Raw genomic sequence first — 20,470 nt, forward strand, 5'->3', positions numbered from 1 at the left:
TTTTTTGAACATTTAATCAGAATGCTTAGAAAGTTACAATCACCAGCATGTCTAAAATGAGGCTGAAATTAATAATTGCTGAATTTATTAAAATTGATTTCAAATATTGAGTTATGAGCTATGATGAACACTTAGTGGAGCCTGTAACTACTTGTGTTCACTAAATAGTGTTGATAGGGTACTGTTAGCCAAAGAATGAAGCTTTATGACATCAACATATCCAATAGTTTCCATTTTTCCATTTTATTGAACACACTCACACATGTACAAACACAATCACACAGAGACGTTGGTTAGTGTATAAAACACTTAATACTGTACATGCACAATTTGCATAGGTGGTGTTCAACTTGCTTTTAACTCTGCATTATTTGGCAAACCGTATTATTTGGAAAGAGGCAAAGGATTGTATTTGGATCGTGCATCACTTTTCTTAGGCTATACTGGTGTAGTGTCTATGATCTATGATCTAATACTGACAGGTGCCTTGCTCCAGTTGGTCTTCTTTATTCGGCGGGCAGGAATTTGTCCAGGTAGACCTTAATGTGGTCGATGGCCTCGCTCAGTTGGGTGCCGACATGGGGGCGCACGTATTGTCCGTACAGACCCAGCAGTGATGTGCGAGCCTTGTCCACCAAAGGACCGACTTCCTCTCCCAGGCCACTGCACACATCAGGGAAGACAGATTAATTTAAGAAATCTCCATAATAAAAAGATGAATCCACTGCCCAGCAGAAGAAAAAAACGTACATTTCATGTGTAAGTGTATTCTCGATTTATAAATTGTTTTTTTACAGCACATTTGTAGTTTTCAGTAGGTTTCAGGGTCAATAATAATCCTATAATAGTTCTCAGTGAACACTCACGTTGCAACCTTGACGAAAGCCTGGAACTCAGGCTTGCTCTGGATACCCTCAACGTAGTCCTTTGTGGCCTGTCCACGGTCGCTGCCTCCGGCTTTCTGCACCATCGGGGCAGCGGCGACCTGCAGCTTGCTGAAAGCATTCAGCAGCCTCTTGTAGAACACAGACTTCATGGAGTCATACTTTGCAACAAGCTCCGCCGATGGTGTGGGAGCCACACACAGGCTCATGGAAACTGGAATGAAATCAGAAAGATGGGATTGTTATGATAGTGTTGTAGACATTAAAATAATAAACAGATGGGAATCAGTGAAAAGAGCCTCAAGAACTGTCAATTTGGAAAAAAACAATAAATGTAAATTATTGCTTTGGGGAAATAATCAAAGAACCCAAGAAAAGCTAATTTGCATATCTTCATAACAGTGTTGCTGATTGTATTAAACCAGTATTTGATGTGTTATTTAACCCTTGTGTTGCCTTAGGGTCATTTTGACCCGAATCAATATTACACCCTCCCCCCGCCTTAGGATTAATTTGACCCCATTCAATGTTTAATGTCGGTGTTCTTTCGGTAGTCAACAAACAAACATAAAGTGCCTCACACTTAAACTTGGAAAACAATATTAATTCTAATAATTTTCTGGAGGTTTTAATTGCTGGCGTCAAATTGAACCCAAAGGGTAAAATATGTTAGTAAATATAAAGGTAACAGGAGGGTGAAACATTGAATCGGGTCAAAATGACCCAAAGGCGGGGGGAGGGTGTAATATTGATTCGGGTCAAAATGACCCTAAGGCAACACAAGGGTTAAAAATCAGTCCTTATCTTGCATACTAACCACATAGATCAGGGTAGGAGCCAGCCATGCAACAGTCTTCATTAACTTATTGCAAATAATGCAATAGAAAACATGTTAGATTAAATCATTTTTATAAAAAGGATTCAAGACAAATTAAAAGCATTCACATTTAAATAAAAGTTGCTTTAAATGGTTCAGTTTTCCACGATTTCTAATTTTCACATCGAAAGCTGAAGTTGAAAGAAAAACCAATGAACTGCAATTGTTCAGAGTGTGCTAGTATATTGACTTACCCTGCAGAGCGAGGACCAGTGCCAAGATGTATTTTGCATTCATGTCTGCAACAAAAGAAAAGAAGAAGAAAACATCAACGTCTGGTGATTCAATTATTTTCTCTCCACATTTGACATTTTTATCAAAAATACGTAACGTAAGAAGATGGAATCGCAAACACTGAAAGCAAAAATCCAATACCTAACTATTTCACAAACAACATATCTTTTTGTGAAATGCATTCAAAAGTATCTTCAGAAAAGAAGCTGCAAATGCAGGAAGCGGAGCGCTTACCTGCGGTTGTGTTGGATCCAAGATGTGACAGTCTGCTCTGAAAGTGAGTCGTCTGTAACTGGGAGCTCACATCTGGCCTGGATGATATAGGGGGGGACTGCAAACAAACGTCATCTGATGAGCATGCACACCCCTACACACACGTACTGTGCACGCACACACACACATACACACATACATGACTGTTCACCGAAACAAAGTCCAGTGAACATGATTTTCACTTTAAATATTGCATGTTGAGATAGGACTTATGCAACGTTCGTCAAATTAAATTGTATCTGTATTCATACGGCGCTGCACTTGGAGCCCTTCTGATAATAGCGCGTTCAGGTGTGTGTTTGGTGCATGCAATTCAAAATCGTTACTTTGAAAGAACCTTTGAAAGCCGCTCACGTGTTGCAGCAGTATAATATAACATGAGTAGATCTACTCATGCTAATCAACATTATAAAATATATTCTTTGACACTGAATCAGAATAATGTCATGACGTCTGCTTAGAGATTGATCAGAGTCAAATGGTCGGCAGGTCAACCAACCAGGACATGTCTAGACACACTGAACTGTACCCAGAGCAATGCATGCTGGGATTTCTGCTTTCACCCCTCACCTTCATAACCTGAGACAGCATCCTTGCAGGGTTATAAAACCCAATGTTGTACAATAATTAAATGTAAAAAAAATAGAGTAACACATCTACACTTCTGCCGTGAATAGTAAGAATTGAATGTAACTCATTCAGTATCGCATTCAGTAAAGAGCATGTTTATACTCAGTAGCTATAGATCGTTCTTGTCATATTATACATCAAATTATATGCACTCTATAAAAAAAAAAATTGAGTCAACTTAAAAAAGTGAGGCAACCAGCTGCAAAGCCTTTTTGAGTTCACTCAACTAAGGGCTAATGTGTTGTGTCAACTTATGATAAGAAGTTCACTCAAAGTGATATCTTAAGTTTGTCAAACGTAACATTACTATTCAGACGTACTTATGTATTTAAATTAACACTACTTAAAATATTGCATTTGATAGTTACATCTACTCATGTACTTAAGTTCAGAACACTTAAAATATTAAATTGGAGAAACTTTAAATTGTGTGTTCTTGTAGATTAAAAACATACATCAACAGCATTTAACATTTTTTGTTGAGAAATGTTTTGTTGAGAGAACTTACTTTTAACTTCAAATGGTTTGTTGAGAGAACATACTTTTAACTTAAAATGTTTTGTTACTAAATTTCACTGCCCATTATTTGAGTACACTCAACATTCTTTGCAACGTTGCCTTCATTTAAATTAATTAAAAATGTACACCGTTTTCTTTGGAAAAGTCAGTTAAAAAAAAAAAACTTCTTCAAACACAAAATGTTTATTAACAATAACTAAACATTTGTTTGCATAACTATATGAATTCCAGGTGTCAACACTTGAACATAGACAGCAGAGGGTCAACATCCTTAAAAATCAAAATGGCTGCATAAAGAAAAAAAAAGAAAAAATTCTGTTTTGTGAATCCAAAATCAAGGCCTTGAAACAAGCTTTGGAACATGGTTGTGACACGTGTGTAGCCGTCACGACTAGGTTCCCCCCCCTAAAGCACCAATAAGCAACAAGTAGCCAGAGGGATATTCGGTAATAAGGTTTATTCCCACAGCAGACTGTGTCTCTGCTTTCCACGCTCCTCTCATCTCCTGTCTGTCCAGCTCCTTTATGGAGACAGACTCAGATAACCAACACAGATCGTCATCAGCTGAACTGATTACCAATCTGATTACCAATCAGTCCAGCTGATGACAATCAGACACCGTTCCCTGAACCACACCCCCGCTCCACCCACTCTGCAGCCGAGCCTTAACACCCCCCGCTGCCACAATGGTATATGATGGAACATATATACAACACAGAAGGACAATGGCATTCCCTTGAAACTGAGCTGCTTGAGAAAACAAGCATACAGAGACTATAATAAATATTCACCGCCTCTTTTAAATTTTCATTTTTTTTCTTCCCATTCTGTAACAATACAATTTAAAAGTCAAAAGACATTTTTATGCAGATTTTATAAACTAAAATATACCACTTTCATACAAGAGTCACCTCCTACACATTAGTATTATAGTATTTCAATCTTCATAGTCTGTTAAATTAAATAAATAAATTGAGCAAAATACAGGGAAACATTTGCTCTCACGGTACAGGCTCCCTTTAATTCAATAAGTGACAAAAACCTGAACTGGAGCAAATCTGCCATTAAACAATGGACAATATCCTTCCAAATCTAATCCATATCTAAATATAATAAACAAACAATGGTATCAAAAAACAATGTATTTTAAACAGGGGCTAAAGAAAATATTTTTATATTATTTTATTATTTAAAATATAAGATTAAAGTAGTATATATATGTATTTACATATATATATATGTATTTATATATGTATATATATATATATATATATGTGTGTGTGTGTGTGTGTGTGTGTTTACTGACATACATGCGCAGTGGCCTTAGTTACCTCAGCAGATGCCCAAACCACTATATTAAGTTTTCTCAACTTAACATTTTAAGTGGATTCCACTCTTTATTAATGAAATTGACATTTTGAGTTAGTTCAACTTTTTTCAAAGGCATTTGTTGACTCAACTTTAAAAAATGTGTTAGGACAACACATTTGAAGTTGGGCTTTTTAGAGTGTGGTGAATGTACCTTCTGATCACATAATTGCATTTATTGCTGCCATTTAACATTGCCCCTCTGTTTTTGCCTCTCATGCAGGACAAGCTGGACCCATACAGCAACAGGGGTTATTATAGATAATTTATGTATTTGACATCATCAGCAAAGTGTCATCAGCATCGAATGGTAATAATTGCAGATATGCCATGTGGTAATAATATTCATTTATTTGTCAGCTTTCCTTCAGTTTTGAGGGGGTACAGCAGTTGTATTATTTGCTTACAGTGACATGTAATTGTGAATGGTCGTCTGTAACTTCTCCCACGCAGAGCTTTTGAGGTTCGAGGCCCATTCGACATAGCTGTCAGTCACAGGTTGGATGTGGTCTTCATAGTAAGCGCCAAAAAAGCCCAGCACTGGTCCTCCCAAATTCTGGACTTTAGATTTGACTTCCCTAAGAGATGCACAAGTTCACAAATGGGTAATATTTAACATGTAAACACAAACATATCGATGTGCACACAAACAAAAATATCCAAACAATTCTGATAACTGGTAATCATTTACAGATCCGACGTGCTTGCATTAATAATGATGATTCTGATCATGATACCTGGTTTTCTCCGCCAGCCTCCTCAGGAGTCCTGGAGAGTCAGGGGCCGGAGTTTGGGCAAAAAGTGGGCCACATGCTGCGGAGGAGGATGTTTGTCAGCGAAGAATTTTTTAGAAATTAATGAACTGATGAAGTAGAATAATGATTTTTAAAGCCATACCTTGCATGAGTAAGACGAGCCCGAACACAAGCTCTTTCGTGTGCATCTGCCAAGAGAAACACAACTATAACCAGTTCATTTGTCCAACTAGCACATAATGTCCCTTTTCAATAATAAAATCATCACAATTTCAAATGAAACCCCTGATTTCAAATATAATTTGTTCATTAACGTCACAACAACCGTGAGAGTGAAGGGTATTTTTTTACCTTTTCCTCTGGCTCTGGTCCACAGGAGCTGAATCAAACAAGTGTTATCAAGCCATCCTATTTGTATTAGGTGACCGCAACAGCGTAAACATTGGTCCAGATCAGATGACCGTTCACCGTCTTGTTTTTTTTCAGCATTTTATTGACAAAAAACTCTGAGAGACAACAACAGGTTTTTGACTAAAGTGTTAAAAACAACACAAATAAGGGTTCTTCTCTCTCTCTTACTATTTCTTAGAGAGTTGTGACATTCTAAGAAATTCAAAGAAAACACTGCACAGACAAATGGACGAACACGTTTAGAGAGATTAGGTATTATAAGATTTCAAAGACACAGAACATCGAATGATTATTGTTGTATCCATCACACAAAAGTTTGAGGATTATTTGGAAATTTCTTTTTGAAATGTTATCTGGATCACAATGTTCATGGTCGATCTGCAGATCTTGAACCTTTGATATCTTTTCAAAATCAACTTGCGCTGAGTTCACCAACTGTCCGAGTGCCCTTTGGATCAGAGAGCTCGAGCCATTTAGCGGGGGCTGATGTGTGTCCAGGCCAGTCAAAGTCTCTGTTCTGGCAGTACTATGGGTTTGTGAAGAGTGGGGGGGTCAAACATTTTCAGCCAAGCGAACATTTCTGTGGGCAGAGTCCACCACAGAATCCATAAAATGTCCCTTTGCTCCGGGGCTGATAAATGTTCTGAATGGAAATAATTCAACATTTCTGTTGAGGTTTTGAGTTCAGAACAGCGACGCAGAAACTCTGAGAACTCGGATCTCACAGCTGGATAAACAGATGGATCGAGATATTTCCATGTTTTCAAATTGTGTGTTTGGTTTTACACATCTGTACTGTCCTGTGTTAAAGTGTGTGTGTGTGTGTGTGTGTGCACATGTGTGTGCGTGCGTGGGTGTAGGTGTGTGCGTGTGTGTGCGCATGTGGGTATGGGTGTGTGTCTGTGTGCGTGTGTGTGTTTGCGAGCGTGTGCGTGCCTGGCGGTGACATGACTTCAGACTACCAGTTTGCATCAGAAAAGTTATATTTATTATAAATATGTACATTTAATAAATACAAATTATAAATGTAAATACAAAATATAGACATTGTTTTTGTATTTGTATTGTGTTTTGCAAAAAATACAATTGTGTCAAAATCTAATGTATAATAATAATAATAATAAAGGATGTTTGAATGTACTGTATATCTTTGCTGACATTTAACAGCTTTGCAGTAACTTTTCAACGTGGAGGTTTCAACATATTTCATCTTAGGGTCCAGTTGCTTTTAGTTTAGTCACATCAGGAAAAACATTTCCAACCAAATCTAACAGTCAAGGTGCAACGTTCTTTTAACACGTACAATGCAGTCTCACGCTGAACATAATGTCGTGACTAACTCGTTGAAGTGAAAGTGATTTGAATATTATTTAAGCCCACACAACTGATGCAATACAAGCCTAATCTGTGACCTTTGCACAACAGATGCTGAACTCTGTCACTATCTTCTCTTCACAGGAACAGATTTCACTGAACTGGGACAACTGGTGGATGATTAACCAGCATAAACACTGACTTTAGCCCAGGAATTGTGAAAGGCCAGAAAAGCAGCCATGTTGGCACTTGCCCTTTGGTACCAGCTGTTAACAACTATTATCCAGCAGATAAGTGATCAGCCTCAGAGCCAATTAATATGATATCATTTTGTCAAAGTACTTTAAATCCATTAAATTCTGATCAGTCAGCGGTTGATTGTTTCATGAACTCATCAAGGTGAACTTAGTTACCTTCGCATTGAAAATGCGGAAGGTTATGTTTTGATCGCCGTGTATTTATTTATTTGTATGTGTGTTTCTCGCATAATTAAAAAAGTATTAAACCGAATCGCATGAAATTTGGTGGGATGATTGGTTATTATCCGGGGACCATTTGATTAGATTTTGGGATCGATCGGGTCAAAGGTCAAGTTCAAGGTCATGAAAAGGTCAAAATCTTCTTTTTACCATAGCACGGTCAATTTGTATCCAACTAATGCCAACATGTTCATAATTCAATGCCCAATCTTGTGATATGCGAAGGTATGCGCTCTACCGAGTGCCCGTTCTAGTTTTATTATGTTTTCAGGAATAATTGTGTTTTTTAAAATCTTTTTAAAAATTGAATTTGCCCCTCGATCCTTCCATTCACTATCCACTTATCTGGCGCTGGGCTGTGGGTGCAGCAGGTTGGCCCATTGCGATATGAAGGAGCAGCTATTCTCCTCATTCTATCTCTCAGGGTCAGCCAGCCATCCTACGAAAGAAGTTTATTTTGGCCGCTTGTATCCTAAATCTTGTTTTTTCGGTCGCTACCCCAAACTCATGACCTAGGTGAGGGTTGGAACATTGATGGCGTTTGAGACCGTTGCCTTCCAGCTCAGCTCCCTCTTGCCAAAGAATTTAAATAAATCGCCCGTCTCTATTGACACTTCACTGGAACAACTGTCCAGCTCAAGCTCCGTTTTATCCTTAGTGATACTTGAACTCCTCCCTCCCTTGGGGCACTGACTCAGTCCCAACCTGTGCATGCTGAAGGTCACCTTCTGAAGGAGCCAACAGAACCACATCATCTGCAAAGAGACACACTTTGCCAGACTGTTCTCAGAGACCGTTGGGCCAGCCAAGACCAAATGTGCTGAGCATTTTTTTGCCTTTCTTCACTACATTGAATAGTTTTTCAAAAATACCGTAACATCTTACAGATTTGCTTTCATGTTCCTTTTTCTCAAGAAAGAAAATAAATCTCCTTAAAAGGGGGATCATGAATATGTTGAGTATGACGAAAAGCAGATGCACCTCGGTTTAATGTAAAGCTAATTGTCCTCTGCATGAGTGGTTTAAACTTGTTTAAATCACTAACTGCAAGCCTGGAAACTTTTTTAATTTTAGAATATTCAACAGTTTTCATATTGACCTAAATTGTGTTCCCCAATAATAATAATAATAACAATAATAATAATAATAATAATAATTCAGACTTGTATAACGCTATTCTAAATACACAAAGACGCTTAATAAGATCAGGTTTTGCTTGTTGTGTATCTTGTTAACGATTAATGTATTGTGTGTAAACAATGCAACGAATGGAACCTACGCATTTAAATGTATTTTTATGCCTGTAATATTTTATCAATAAATATATCAGTTCATCAGCTGCAGTGTTTTAACCACAGTGTTTTAATAAATTGCAGTCATTTATGTATGGGAACCATAGGTGTATACACCAGAACTCTTAACATGTATGTAATATATTTAGAACATTCAGAAGTTATTATTTTATTTCCATTGACAAATAATGATGCAAACACAGGATGTATATTTCAAAAATATTGTTTTAATATCTTTATAGCATTTTTTTGCTGCTGGCTGAAGCCGGAGGGGGGGGGGCTGAAGAGCCGGGTTGTTTTAATATCTTTATAGCATTTTTTTGCTGCTGGCTGAAGCCGGGGGGGGTCGATTACAGGCCATTCACCTTCTCCTTCACTGTTTCATACTGCCGCTGAAACCAATCCCTGAGGAGGAGGAGACAAAACAAACCACGTGTTACACGGATATCAAATCGTGCATGTGGAACCATGTGCGCCTACTTGTTTCCCCTGTGCGCGTTTACCGTGTCTCCGTTGCGAAGTTGCTGTTGTGGACCTCTGTTAAGGCGGTCTTGGCCTTCTCCGCCAGTGCCTGGCTCGCCTCAGCCATCTGCTGGCCAAAGTTAGCGAACTTCTGCTCGATGGTCTGCTCCGGGTCCTGAGCCTCTGTCGGGGAGACACGGACACGGTCACACGACATGAAGGAGGACGAACACAAACAGCAGCAGCGAGGATTTCTTTGTTTCTGATGTATTAACGTGAGACGTACCTGTGTATGCGACAAAAGCCAGCATCAGCATGGCGACGGCGAGGTACACTCTCATCTTGGCGGTGACTCTTTGAACAGAAAAACATAGATTTCGGTTTATTTCTGTCGCACATAAACACGTTTACATGGCGCATCGAGAGAGAATTGCGCTGTTTAAAGGGCTGAAAGTAGCGCTCCGTGCGTCAGCACCACAGCGACTGGACAGCTCCCTTTACGTCCAGTCCGTTCTTTACAATGCAATAATTCACCATTTAAAGCTCAATATCCATCAATCTTTGTGGTTGATTTTTCTTTTTATTATTGTTGACATGCAAGTGTCGCCATAAGAAACAATTCTCCTCAGGTTAAAGTAAAAGCTTTTTGTCAAACATACCTGTTGTCCGTTTCAGAGGAGGAAGAAATGAGTGTGATTGAGCATCCGAGTTTGTTCCTCTATATAAACCCGCTCTGTTTTAGGAGAGTGACGTACACATCACCGGACTTCAGTCAACATGTCCACGTGGAGACCATGAGGCAACACTGCCCTCTTGATTCGGCCAGCATTACAATATACTGATTATGCATTCAATTATACTGATTATGCATTCAAATATACTGATTATGATAAAGATGCCACTGAGCCAATAGTAATTGAATAATTTAAAGTCAGCACAGTGATGGGCATACAGGGTCTCACTGAAGAGGTCAGATGGCCCATTTTATTATCAGAAATCCCCAGAAATGTGTTTGTTACACATTTTTTGTCAAATAAAACCATGATGTGGTCCGAATGATCCCGCAGCAACAATGGCGTCAATAGATAAGGTGAGACGTGATGCAGGAGGAGCAGAGTGCAGCACTGATAGCACTATAACTAATAGAGCTGCGCTATTTGGAAGCTCCTTTGGACTTGAAGTGACAGCCGAGCTCTCTGGGTCAAACCGCCTTAGTTATTGCTGATGAATAACCGAGATTCTTGGTATCAAGTAACTGGACTGCTTTTCACTCAATAAACCTGACTGTCAAAATGAAAATCATTTTTTGTGAGAATAAGACACATCTTGGAGATTTCCGATGACATAATTTTTCCCTTCCATTAATAGTGATATGTTGTGTGTGTTTTGTGTAGTTGCACACATCATACCTTTGCGGTGGCTTTATTCACACGCTTTACTTTACTTTAAGACATGACAGAAACAAGTGTCTTTTTTGTGTATGTAGATTTCTCCTCAATTTAACTAACATTAGCATTAAACAATTTTGTTTCATTCCTATCTATATTCAGAAAGTTCACAAAGTGGTTGTTCACATATCATTCCTAGTCTGATTTAAACAAAATTATACCACAAAAAAATATAAAATGTTATGGTTATAGCCGACTTACAAAAAGTCTAATTTTAATGCCAACACATTTTTTTTACCTGGCTTTATCAAATGTTCAGATTGCTATTCTGGAAATGTATTCACATTGGCAGACATTCAACAAGAACATGTTCCATTTGTGTATTGTCAATAATATTTAAAATATCTCAGCCAATGTATATATATTTTCAGAAAATAATTGTAATGCAAACTTATTTGTCTTACTGTAATTAATCAACTGGGGATACCTAATAGTTACATATTGTAACCTCTTCATCTTTAAACTAATGATACTTTTGTGTTTGTAAACTATTCCTGAGAAAAGAAGTTCTGTCAAATAATTGTTAAATATGTAAATGTTAAATATTTAACTGTGATATGGGGTTGAATCTAAGTACAACTTTTTATTTACATCTGAATCTTAGTTACATTTCATTGTATTGATTCCTTATTCTTTTTGCCAACTCTGCTGATTGAATAGTTTCCTAAGATTCACTTTTAAGCAGATGTCTTGTTTTGGTGAATTGTTTCATTCACTTCTCTACTCAGTACCCTATCACCTCATTTGATGTCTCTTTACCCAGACTTTCCCTTTTTTTAAAGGGAAGTGAGGCAGACAAAACCACATGTGGTCCATCTGGTAAGTTAGCGTGGAACAGAAAAACAATACAGTCGGTTGAACTGCACTAACCCCGCATGACAACTGGTGAGTCAGAGCCAGGAAGTCTTGGTCTGAAGATCTGAGATCTGTTTGCTCACCGAGTCGTCTGCTGCAAAGGACCAAATGCCTATTCACTGCGAACAACTTGGTCTATAACGTTCTATTGCCATAACGAATAGCCGCCAATTTAGTGAAATGAGCCTTCACATGCTTTAACACCAACATACGACATCCGACCGACGAAATCTCCATCTCTTTTGTTATGAAGTGGCCAGTGGGTTAAGGAATGAGCTTGTGATTGCGTGCATTTAAGCTCCTCTTGAATAATTGTAGGAGGCGTGGGGCGTGAACGTGCACGTCTTCCATGCTCCCAATTGGCAATAACAAGCTTACAAAAAGGTTGTTTTTGTGTTCAGGCCAAGGGCTCATGGGGTGATGGATGTTGTGTGCCAGCTCTGACGGGGATGGAGAGAATAAAGGTCTCGCAATAAGAGGGGACATCTCTGCATGGGGTGTTTTTGGAGGGTTACTTGCAGTCATGGGCTTGCTAGCACCTGCTAGTTGGTGATTTTTTGTTCTAAGTTGCCGGGCAGTACTCAAAGCACAGACATCCGATAGGAACAGACTGAGCAGAAGTGCTGATCTCGCAGGATGCTTGTGGTTTTTCATCCATGACTGATCCGTGCAACAATAGACAGTTTGAAGTAGGAGTTTCACTTGTCTGTTATTTGCTCAATAAACTGTGGTTCCTGAAAGAAGTGATAGCATCGAGGGACAAACACCCGTCGTCATAGTGTTAGTCATTCTTTCATTTGGCATGTAATGGCCTTTAACCCGGATAAAAAGGGTAAACATGTTTTCCTGTAACCGAATGAGGCTGCTTGTTGAGGAAAGAAGCTTAAATGAACAAATAATGTAACTTTCAGCGACATATCAATGAATGTTCCATTTCTCTACGTATACATACCATTCCAAGCAACACGTCTTTAAGATTATTGCTCCTTTGCCTTTATTTCTGTTAGTGTACAAAGAGTTAAAGAGGAAATGTGAAGACATAGAGAGGGGGGAGGGGGGCACACACAGTCCAATTTGAACTGTTGCTATGTCCTTGATTAAAATGAATGTCAGAAAGATGTGTGTTTTGCTCTTGAAACTCACAGCGTTTGTGTTTCTTTATGAAGCAAATTAGATTTACTTTATCTTCCAAAAAGGAAAACACAGCTGCAACCTCGTGCAGCATGGATTCAAGCGGAGGGGTCAGAGGAGAGGAGAGGAACGAGGGACAAACGGTGTCCTCTACTGGCCTCTGCTCTACACTTCAAAGGAAAAGTCCTGCTGAGTCTTTTCTTTGTTTTTCATTTGAGTGACTGATCTGAGTTGAGGACATTTATCGCCATCTTTCCCCCTCAGGCGACCCAGATATGTAGCTTGCTGAAAATCTCATCATGTGGCTTTTTTTTTTAAACTCTATAGCATCGCAGTTATGTTTCTTAGTTAGAAAAATTAAATGTAAATTTAGAAAGACCCACACTGAGATGTTTCTTTAGATCTTTTTGGGGAATTTTTTCCTTTTTTTGATAGTTGACGGTGACACATTATTTGCTGCGAGAAACAAACATAGCAGTTTAATGATATGCATCTTAAACATTCAATATGCTTGCAAACATATGCGTGCATGTGGGCACACTCTGTAAAACAGCATCTGAACAAATATGAATATCTCTTATTGGCATGTCTGAGCAAAGATTCCTTTACAAATGCGCTGATGCATGACTTATATTACGCTATGAGCCTAGATAAAGGTCGAAATGATATCGTCACCATAAATCTAATCCCATTGAGGGCATGGTGTGTTCCCAAGTTTCTGCTTGGATCAAGAGAAATTAATCTGGGAACAGATCTTTACAAGTCTGGACTGCAGGCCAGGGGTCGTGGGCGGTCGGCTGCCTGAGGAGGGCAAATGAAGAAAGCAAGAGAATTGGGGTGGAGTATAAAGAGAAAGATGAATTACCTCTGTAGGAACGGTACGACACCATTCAGCAAGGAGAGATGAGACCCTGTGTTCATGTGTGGTCAAATTGGCCGCTAATTTCTGATAAATGCCGTTGCATAATTAGCCCTGTAGCCTCTTACAATTATGAATGTCATGGTTTATGATGAAGCAATGTAAGTGTATTAGAAGTCACTCAGGATGATATTGTTCATTCTTCAGGAACTCAGTTAATTTTATTTTAGACATGTTGAGCTGCTATAGAAACCAAATATACAAAAGAAAAGCTTAGGGCTCCACTTGTTCATGGAACTGAACCTCTTCTTAAATAATAGATTACTCTTGGGTATGATCATGTTTGATCAGAGAAACAAACAGTGTACACGGAGCATCTTTTCTAAGTTCTTTATTCACTCAGTGAGCAGCATGGTGGGCGTATGACACACAAGAGACACGATAGTCAGACGGGTAGCATTACACTCACTGATCGGCAACAAATGCATCAAGTTTGACATCATTCTGTGTGAAGCACAACAACAAGAAATGCAGGGAATACAGAGGAGCAGTTTAGTGGTTCACCTCTCGAAAGAAAAAACAAGCAGACACATTCCTGTCTTTTGATCATAATTGTTATTCAGTGCATTTATTGAGAAGATATACACTTGTGTTTAATGCATTTAGGGAGGATGTCTCATCAGCAGTTATGTATCCAACCAAACAAAATGTAGGAAGCTCAATACAAAACCGTTAAAAGCAAAGCATATTACCAACAATTGTTTCCCGTTTGTGTATTAGAGGCTGTTACTGACTGGGGAGCTTGTGTTCAGGGATCAAGGGAGGTGATAGGAGAAGACAGGCTGACTGCAGTCAAGAAGCCAAACAGATGTCTGATGGCTGTTTGGTAAAAGACCCACCTCACCCCCCTCCATCTCATCACCCCCCCTTATCCTGAACAATAGAGCACCCGGATGAAGATATCATCAGTAACTCTCAACTCTCAACTCCCACCCCCCCCCCCTTCTTTACCAGGGTATTAAGAAAGTCTTTCTTTAACTAGAGGCGGTCTCCTTGACCTTCTCCATGAGGTTCTCAACCTGCTCACGGATGTGAGCGGCATAGGGGGAGATCATGTCGGTCAGTTCGTCGATCTTGCCCTCCAGGGAGATGCGCAGGTCCTGGACGGTGGACTCCAGCTGGGTCTTGATGCCTCCAGCCTGGGTCTCCAGCTGCTGGCCCAAGCCTTCAGCCTGGGTCTTCAGAATGGTGGAGATGTCGCTCAGCTTCTTGGTGGCGCTGTCACTGGCCTGCTGGACGAAGGGCTCAACGTTGTCCTTCATGGTTTCGAAGTTGTGGGAGGTGCGGGACTGGAGCTCGCCCAGGTAGGTGGACACGGTGCTTGAGGGGGAGAGGGACACATTTAGATTTCATCTCGAGGGAACCAGCGTGATAAAGTGTGAAACCCTTTAACCTGACTCACTTGCGAATCTCGTCAGTGTCCTTGTTCAGGCGCTTCTTCAGCTTGCGGGAATATGTGCTGATGCGGCCGCGAACATCGTCGGAGTTCTGCGTCATCATGGTCTTGAGCTCACCCAGATACTCGGTGCTGCGCTCCTTGGCATCCAGCATGTCCTTCTGGAGTCTGTTGGCCAGAAGCTGCAGGTCCTCAGACAGCTGCCCAGTGGCGCTCGCAGTGTAGGGGGTCAGCTTCGTGTTGATGTCATCTCTGTATGCGGTCAGCTCTGCCATGCTGTCGGTGATCAGAGTGCTGGAAGCAGAAGGACAGACATGAGGACGCATTGTCACCATAGCTCAAGGATTGGGGGTTATCCAAATGGAATTTTTGGAAACGAGAATAAGAGAAAAATAGAAGACGGGAAACATTGGAAGATGTGGAGGCACTGAAACTATGTGGAGATCTAGTCCCTGCCTATTGAAAACAAGATGGCAGGAGAAGGATCACGTTAACTTACTCGAGCTCCCTGGTGAGCTGAGAGTCCTTGAAGTCCTGCACGGCTCCATCAGCCTTTTTGTTCAGGTCAGCGACGTACTGCCAGAAACGATCCACAGTTTCCTCCCATTGCATTGTGGGCATATCAGCCGGTTGCAAAACACGGGCATTGCAGCCTATTATGGGGCACAGAGGAAAAGTTGGATGAATACACACATCTGACCAATGAATTAGTGGCGTCAACCCGAGACCGAGAGAGTGCACTTACCAGCGATGACCGCCAGGGCGAGGATCAGAGCTACAGACTTCATGGTTGTTGGATAGACAGATTATTCCTGCGAATTAAAAAAGGAGGGGGGGAGGGGTTAAGCAATGCAAAGGCATGAAGCAGAAATTCTGCCACCAGGTAACAGGTAATACAGCTGTTTTTTGTTGTTTTTTACTTCCTCCTTGCAAGACTATAATTTTAAGCAAGATATTTGGTTTTGTGTCTTTTTTAAAGAAAAAAATGTCACCGTTTTAAATAAATATATGTGGCATAATTAAGCAGCATGACGATTTGAAAGAAGAAACACCTCGATTCTAACACGCATAAATAAATTCCTCTCTAAACTGGCAGTAGAGAAGAAGAAGCCACCAGGCCGCGCGGTCCTGACACTCACCTGAGAGGTCGAGCTTCCTTCGTGCTCCCTGCGCGGTGACTGTGGGCTTTTATACGGTGGCAGGAGACCGCTGCGCGAGGGAGGGAGGGAGGGAGGGAGGGAGAGGGGGGGGGGTGCCCGCGAGCATTCACGTGGTGATGATGATGATCCCGTCTGCACAGATTCCGGTTTCACCTCCACGCAACGGTTCACCAACAGCGCGTCCGAAGTTCTCACTGGTGTTGTATTGTTTGATTAAGCGATCTGAGAATAACACGGTGAACAGGACCTCCCATGTGTTACTGCCAGAGGTGGAAAGTAACGCGTTACACGTTTCCTGAAGTGTTTTGGAAGAGGCTGATATTAATAATATACTATACTAATATATATATATACATATATATATATATATATATATATATATATATATATACATATATATATATATATATATATATATATATATTAATAATATATATATTAATAATATATATATTAATATATATACAGGACTGTCTCAGAAAATTAGAATATTGTGATAAAGTTCTTTATTTTCTGTAATGCAATTTAAAAAGTATTAAATATTAAAAGAATAAAAGGCTTGCAATATTTCAGTTGATTTGTAATGAATCCAGAATGCATGACATTTTTGTTTTTTAAATTGCATTACAGAAAATAAAGAACTTTATCACAATATTCTAATTTTCTGAGACAGTCCTGTATATATACAATCAGTACACTCCAATACAAGTAAAAGCTGGTGAGATGAAGCTATCACTATCACCTCTATACTGTTTTGTTTACGTTATTATCATTAAACATGGGTCTTTAAAGTAACCAGTAACTATGGTCATGCCAATAAAGCAATAAATAAATGTATTGGACTGTGAAACACTGTATATCTGAAAGGTGGAATCAGAGTATTAAATAGCATACAAAATAGATTACAAATCATCTTAAATGGGTGCTTAAGTTTAATGATTAAGTACATGTACTGAGTTCCCCCATTGAAAATGTTGTTAGGAAGATGAACTGTGGGCGCTTCAGCTCACTGCTGCTTAATTACTAAGGATGGGTTAAATGCAGAGAATAATGTCCCCACTGTGGGAATAATAAAGGATTTATTAGTATTAGTATTATTCATGATGACATGATTTAATATTCTGCAACAGTATTCAGTGACATCTCAACAGTATCAGTGTGCCAAAAGTGAAACCGGTGCTTCTGATTCTTAGACATGTTTTGCTGCTAAATCCCTTATTGTCATGCACCTTTACTTTTATTACAGCCTGGTAGTGCTACTTTTGCAGGTTTTGTGTTAAATCACAACAACTTTGAAGGTTTTTCTTTGATCCTGATCAACATTGTTCTCATGGGAAGATAAATCCCCCTGGCGCCTGGATGCAAATAAGCTTTTTCACAATTGCATTGCGATCTAAATGGTCTTCCATCGACACCCCAACTATCTACCGCCTGCAGTCACACAACCCCCAACAACATATGGCATCTTTGCAAGTCAATCCCACTCAGGTACAGTAAAACCAATCTACATAAGAAGGATTACAGGTAATAAAACACAGAGAACATGAACTATTTGTGTTACATGTGAACTGGACAAGGAACATAATAAGTAGATTATACAGTAACCACGGAGGAACAAAGTGTTTAATACATAAATATGGTGGTTACCTCAGTTTATTGAGCAGCACATATTTGTATAGTGGCATGGCATAACTGTCCTGAATCACCAGTGTGTTTTATCATTTGTCATGATAAAAACAAAAAGGTTTTTTCCATCACTGCCTGTGTGTCATGACCTTTGCCCTTTAGGACTTGGCACTGTGTTGTCCACGAAACATGATTTCCTTTTACAGAAAACTAACTATACACGGGAACAAAGTTTGAATGTGTTGGCTTGGTCAGATAATTAGTGTTAGAACAAGATAACATTAGTGTGTGATAACCCTAAGGGGTCAACTGAGGGCTTAGCGCATGGAAGACGACATCTATAGTTCAGGTGTTATGTAATTGATTAAAATGCTCTCTGTTTAAACGCTACTCAATCAACAATGATATGAAACAGGTTGATACAATTTGAAGTAAGATACAATAAGATTGATCTTAGTCACATTTGTGTTAGAAACCTTTTTACTTTTGATTTTCCACAACAATACTTTGTCGTGTGTGTCACTGCCGGAGGCGTGTCACAAAGAGAAAGATACTGTATGTTCAGCGAGATAACAAGTCCAATCCAGTTCAAACACACAAACAACATCACTAATATAATCCCACCATTCTGCCTAAAACATTGTCACTCAAAGACAATGTTTTTTGTTTTTTTAGAGCCTCTTTGAGCTCTTGTGAAACATTCGCCCACACAAAGATGCATTTCCAGTATGGCGATAACAGATATGTTGGACCACAGTGACTAAACGACACACATGCACCAACAAAGGTCACAGGAAAGACAGAACAAACTCAGAATGGCATGTCTGACTTTGCTGACCCTTCGGGAGAAAGAGGCAGAGGACCGGAGGGGAAGTGAAACACAGAGATTGAAGAAAAGACATCTGGTAATACAGCTACTCATCTGGAGCAGTCATCAAAACTACACAATAACAGAGGCAATGAGTGACGTCTATCGGGAGCAAATGAACAGGAGTAACCCCAGCTGGATGATGGTTTCTGTCAGCAGAATTAGGTTTTTTATTTCAGATCTCATCCCTCCAAAGTTTGTGGATTAAAAGTTGTGAAACTGGGCGTTCAAGTTCAGAATAGAGGTTTTTATCCTCCTGCAGTCAGCTGATGTGTCTGAGCTGCTGTGTTAATAGCACCGTGGGCCTGTAATGAAGGGGTCCGAGGTTTGATGCATGGCAGCTCATGCGTGTCCATCAACCAAAGTAAGCCTGAGTATCTCCACATATAGTAATATTATATATTCGCTTCTTTACTTTTTCAAGCCTCAGCCTCATGTTCAAGCAGAGCTGAAACTTGTATCTTAGTGACCACAATTCTTTTATTTGACCGAGTTTAAATCAGCATAAATGACATCTAATTAAAGGACTAGCTTGATATTTTAGGAAATCTGTTTGTTTGCTTCCATGCTGAGAGTTGGTTAATAAGCCCAATACCACTCCTAGGGTCTTACTATTACTATTTATATTACTCAGTCTGCTTTAATCACCAACAATAATCATGTCTTGTGGTAGAAAGTCATTATAAGTGATCAACATTGATTTGTCTTACTTCATTTTCTCCATCCATTTTCTCCTCTCTGATTACACAATGAAAACAAATCTTGTTGTTGCTTTTCAGAATTTCTTCGCGGAAAGGAATCATTCATTTACTTACATTATTATGTAGGCCTATTAACTGGGTTTGAAACACCCACATCAAAACATGTTCACACTCTAGGTACAAAGTGCAAACTTATATGTTGTCAAAATTATTGTGATAGTGTAGATTAGAAGACAAAGTAGAAGAAAGGGCAAGAGGTCCTTAATCCAGTGGAACCCATGAAATATTTAATAAATCAGGAAAGGTATGACAAATGGTAACATGTAGTGTGGAAATATGAACAGAAACCTTCACCTGATCAAACATAATATGAACATAATATGAACTCAAGTGTGCTCGGAGGGTTAATTCTGAGCTTAGTCAGCGCCAAATGGGGGCAGAGCCGAGGAATGTTGTTTGCCACTGGGTAAGGCCGAGTGGGAGCAATCTGGCAGCAGGGATGGGGGCACAAGGGGGAACATGAAAAACAAGGTGGAAGCAGGACATGTTGATGTGAACTTCCAGACCTGCAGAGGCATCCCTGAACAAGCCCTATCCAAGACCCACAGTGTCACCGTACGGGGGCGTGGCAGCGGGGGGCATGTTTTGCAGCAAGTACCGAACATCCGAGAAAGTTTTTTTTATTCCCTAATTATTTTTATGTGGAGCTAGGGTTTATTGCTTTCTTGCTACCGCCAAAAGTAAAGTATGTGGAGTGAAGGCCGGCTGCTATGTTGCCATTACCTGCGCATGAATATATAGGTACACTACCGTTCAAAAGTTTGGGGTCACTTAGAAATGTCTTTATTTTTCAAAGAAAAGCCCTGTT

The 20,470-nt window shown here is 39.7% G+C and overlaps 4 protein-coding genes across 4 annotated transcripts; all 4 read right to left on the reverse strand.

Annotated features, from left to right (window-relative positions):
- Positions 1 to 219: 219 nt before the first annotated feature.
- On the reverse strand, positions 220 to 2,662 carry apoa2 (apolipoprotein A-II). The gene is made up of 5 exons (XM_056444180.1): positions 2,606 to 2,662; positions 2,230 to 2,326; positions 1,956 to 2,000; positions 867 to 1,098; positions 220 to 663 (listed from the first exon to the last, which is right to left on the reverse strand). Exons 1-5 carry the CDS (start codon positions 2,645 to 2,647, stop codon positions 507 to 509), a joined length of 573 nt encoding a protein of 190 aa, XP_056300155.1. The 5' UTR covers positions 2,648 to 2,662; the 3' UTR covers positions 220 to 506.
- Positions 2,663 to 5,118: 2,456 nt separating this feature from the next.
- On the reverse strand, positions 5,119 to 6,446 carry apoc4 (apolipoprotein C-IV). The gene is made up of 5 exons (XM_056444418.1): positions 6,373 to 6,446; positions 5,892 to 5,919; positions 5,683 to 5,728; positions 5,523 to 5,598; positions 5,119 to 5,363 (listed from the first exon to the last, which is right to left on the reverse strand). Exons 3-5 carry the CDS (start codon positions 5,726 to 5,728, stop codon positions 5,189 to 5,191), a joined length of 297 nt encoding a protein of 98 aa, XP_056300393.1. The 5' UTR covers positions 5,892 to 5,919; positions 6,373 to 6,446; the 3' UTR covers positions 5,119 to 5,188.
- Positions 6,447 to 9,243: 2,797 nt separating this feature from the next.
- LOC130213066 (apolipoprotein C-I-like) lies at positions 9,244 to 10,243 on the reverse strand. Its single transcript, XM_056444478.1, has 5 exons — positions 10,158 to 10,243; positions 9,785 to 9,852; positions 9,540 to 9,681; positions 9,364 to 9,441; positions 9,244 to 9,333 (listed from the first exon to the last, which is right to left on the reverse strand). The coding sequence occupies exons 2-4, from the start codon at positions 9,837 to 9,839 to the stop codon at positions 9,387 to 9,389; spliced, it is 252 nt and encodes an 83-aa protein (XP_056300453.1). The 5' UTR covers positions 9,840 to 9,852; positions 10,158 to 10,243; the 3' UTR covers positions 9,244 to 9,333; positions 9,364 to 9,386.
- A 3,923-nt stretch (positions 10,244 to 14,166) lies between these two features.
- apoeb (apolipoprotein Eb) lies at positions 14,167 to 16,405 on the reverse strand. Its single transcript, XM_056444074.1, has 5 exons — positions 16,387 to 16,405; positions 15,993 to 16,059; positions 15,747 to 15,900; positions 15,254 to 15,541; positions 14,167 to 15,171 (listed from the first exon to the last, which is right to left on the reverse strand). Exons 2-5 carry the CDS (start codon positions 16,033 to 16,035, stop codon positions 14,826 to 14,828), a joined length of 831 nt encoding a protein of 276 aa, XP_056300049.1. The 5' UTR covers positions 16,036 to 16,059; positions 16,387 to 16,405; the 3' UTR covers positions 14,167 to 14,825.
- Between the last annotated feature and the right edge of the window lie 4,065 nt (positions 16,406 to 20,470).

The sequence above is a fragment of the Pseudoliparis swirei genome, chromosome 22, assembly GCF_029220125.1.
Source record: "Pseudoliparis swirei isolate HS2019 ecotype Mariana Trench chromosome 22, NWPU_hadal_v1, whole genome shotgun sequence".
Taxonomy (NCBI): Eukaryota; Metazoa; Chordata; class Actinopteri; order Perciformes; family Liparidae; genus Pseudoliparis; species Pseudoliparis swirei.